Source organism: Priapulus caudatus, unplaced genomic scaffold, assembly GCF_000485595.1.
Source record: "Priapulus caudatus unplaced genomic scaffold, Priapulus_caudatus-5.0.1 Scaffold608, whole genome shotgun sequence".
Taxonomy (NCBI): domain Eukaryota; kingdom Metazoa; phylum Priapulida; class Priapulimorpha; order Priapulimorphida; family Priapulidae; genus Priapulus; species Priapulus caudatus.
In genome coordinates this window covers 50,884-54,334 of record NW_014577669.1, presented here as the reverse complement: position 1 = coordinate 54,334, position 3,451 = coordinate 50,884, and the positions used below count along the sequence as shown (strand labels likewise).

General features: G+C 43.3%; 1 protein-coding gene across 1 annotated transcript in view; it reads left to right on the top strand.

Moving 5' to 3' along the window:
- LOC106812106 (52 kDa repressor of the inhibitor of the protein kinase-like) overlaps nt 1-1,567 on the top strand; it is a 4,146-nt gene extending 2,579 nt beyond the window's left edge. Inside the window, exon 2 of the mRNA XM_014815882.1 lies at nt 532-1,567. Within this exon, the coding sequence (XP_014671368.1) occupies nt 532-1,237 (706 nt within the window). The 3' untranslated portion in view covers nt 1,238-1,567. The remainder of the gene's footprint in view (nt 1-531) is intronic.
- Nucleotides 1,568-3,451: the final 1,884 nt, after the last annotated feature.

Below are 3,451 nucleotides of genomic sequence, written 5' to 3'. Positions count from 1 at the left end.
GTTCCCAAAGAATACGGAAACAGGTAAGAAAACATTATTTTTAGTCGAAATCCATCGTGAAACATAAGAGTCGAGCACTGCAGTCTTCGTTGATACATGTAGTACTAGTAGGCCTACCAGGCAGTGCAGTGCGGCGGCTTTCTTGTGCACAGGGCGTACGTGCGGTGTACTTGTGTGTTGCAGATGAGCATTTGAACGGCATTTACAGCAAGTTATCGACAATAATAAGCGAAATAGAGTAGAGAAACATTAGATTAATACTTTGATAGTAAATACATTTAGATTTTAGTGTTTATTTACCATTATTTGTTATTATGTACCAATGCCATGTTACGATTATGAATCATTGTTAGATTTTTGTACACTTGACTGAGAGATTTGATACAGCTATTGTCATAAAAAAGTAATGTACCCAATTAGTAATTTATACAGGATTTGAACTCGGTTGAGCTCCTACATTCTGCAGGAATGTAGTTATAATCAAATGTGTTCTCATAGGTTAATCCTATGTGGTATCTTTTGTAATTTCAGATGTCAACAGTGGGTGCAGAGTACTCGTCGACAAGATCTGCTAAACCGACCCGTGGTGTACTTGTCAGACAACTGCCGTCTTTGTTCTGAACACTTTGAACTTGACCAATTCTCCAACAAGCAGACCAAGAACAGGCTAACATGGAATGCAGTACCAACCCTCTTTGATATGCCAAATCCCTTGAAACATCTGTCGACCACCGCATGCAGGTCACTCAAAAGGAAGCTTGAGAACATCCCATCTTCACACAACCCTTCAAAAAAGCAAAGAGGTAGCGACTACACACAGACTGAACATTCTTACTGCTTAGCTGCAGATCAAATTCATGAGAATGCACCCAGCAGTGTTTCTCCACCTCCTGATACAGATGATCACAGCAGAGCTCTGAAGAAGGAAAGACAGCGTACGTTCCGGCTCAAAAAAAGAGTAGAACAGTTGAAACAATCAATCAAAAAGGAAGCTAAAGAAAGTGAAACAATTAGTGACTTGATAAGAGGAGCTGGTAAATTTTTACAGGAACCAGCACTATCTTTCTTTGCGTCACAATTGCGGAATGCGTCAGGACGTAGAAGAGCAAGAGGAAGACGATGGAGTTATTCAGACAAGGAAGTTGCCTTGTCCCTCTACCACCAGAGTCCCCATGCGTATCACCTCTGCCAGCGCATTTTCACACTTCCGTCAGTCACATCACTGCATAGGTGGTAGAGTAATATCGAAGTGAGGCCTGGGTTTCCCTCTAAGGTCTTTGAACTTTTGAAAGACGGGGTAGCAGGAATGGCAGAGAGGGATAAGTTCTGTGTAGTGTCCTTTGATGAAATGAGTCTACGTACAGGCCTCTCATACAATATTACAGAAGATTCAGTAGAAGGTTTTGAGGACTTTGGATCCCTAGGGAAGATTTGAAGAATTTCGTCGTGTAAACGAGGCAATAGTGAATCATTGACCTAAAATGTACACAAAATGTATAAGGTGGTATGGCATGTATTGTAATATGTAAAGGTTCTTATTTCTTACTGTTGGGGGAAGTGGAATGTACACACACTCAAATGAATTATAGAGGCCTATATGCGAATAGTACCTCATTCCAGCGATAGACCGGCAACAACTCTTCTACTTATAGTGTTGACATCCGGCGTATTTGAGAGTGCGCGAGATACGCGTCCATAGACGCTACAATAATCGCTAACTCGAGTTGACGCATACTTGAGTTAAATTTCGTCCGTGTAGACGAGGCATATAAAGTGATTCATTGACCTAGAAATTTACACAAAAATGTATAAGGTGGTATGGCAATGTATTGTAATATGTAAAGTCCTTATTCTTACTGCTTGGCGGGAATGGAATGTAAAACTGAAATGAATTGATAGAGCGCTATAGGAGAATCAGTACCTACATAAGCTCGCACGATAGGGGCCCCCCGGCCAACACTTGTAACTACTAAGCCTAGGGACACACTTGCGATTTTTCTACGCTGGCCGCTTAGCGATCGATAAATACGGTGGCCGGGTCCGCGCGGTGTGTCCGTCTCACGGCAAGCGTATTTCGCGTCACGATCCCATAACTCCTGGCGCTTCGCATCGTATTCAACATGTTGAATATCTTCCGCCCCTTTTCGACGGCGCGGCACCGTATTTATCGATCGGCGGATCGCAAGCGGCCAGCGTAGAAAATCGCACAGTGTGTCCTAGGCTTTAGTGGTGGCATCCCGGTATTCTAAAGTCGCGTGTGCGTGTAGACGGCTACATAATCGCTAACTCGAGTTAACGGCTTAACTCCGAGTTAGCTTACACTCGAGTTAAATTTTCGTCGTGTAGATGAGGCTAAAGATCAATATAGCGCCGTAGGTGCCTACGGCGCTATAATGATCTTTGGTCAAGAACCTTGATGTTGTTATAGACATGGTAAAAGAATGGTTTGAATTGTAAATGAATTGTAATTGTTATTTTATTTTATTTTTTTAAATTTTATTTTATAAAAAATACTTACTTTGTGTATACATATATGTACCTCGGGTACATATATGTAGTACCTGATACGACAACGACCCTTTCAGCGCCAATATTGGACCAATATAGGCAGATATTGGTCTAATATAAGGCAGATATTGGTCCAAATATCGCCCAATATTGGGCAAAACCAATATTGGACCAATATCACCAGGCCGATCTGCCTACATTAACAGGACAGGACATAACCGAAATGTGCAATATTGCAACAGGGTATACTTTTTAGTGCAGTAAATCGGCGACAGGGTGTATTTTAGGCGCGAAAGCGGTTTGCGACAGGGTCAGGTTTTCAAAGGTTCCGGAGCCCCCCCCCTACCCAGTACTAGGCGAGTGCCCCCCCCCCCCGGTGTGTGGTGGGGGGAGTGCGTGCGTGCGTGTGTGTGTGTTTATTATTATTATTATTAAATCTTTATTGCATGTAATTAAATGTGTGTGTGTGTGTGTGCGTGCGTGCGTGCGTGCGTGCGTGCGTGCGTGCGTGCGGTGCGTGCGTGTGTTGTGATTTTGAAGAAAAATGACGTTTCCATAACTCTGTGTTACTCTGTTGAATATCTAGGCAGCTGCCCCCTTAGATTTTTGGAGCAAATTCTAAAAATTAATTGTTCTACCTAAAAGAGAATTGTCGTAGTCCAGAATGAAGGCTGTACATGTACTCAAAAGTGCCTCAAATACCATCTCCTGGCGATCTCACATTTCAAAATTTTCTGTGGGCGACCCCCAGACCTGAAAATCCTGGATCCGCCACTGCCCCCTAGGAATTTTTCTCAGCCTACGGCCGCTGTATAGTCAATACTGTAAGGCAGTCTGCGACGTCGTGCCTCGGGACTTGATGTTTTGTCGGTGCCGTGCGTGCCTGCAAGAATGTTGTGCGCAGCAGGTGATTGAGCCTCACGCCGTAAACACTCTTTAATCA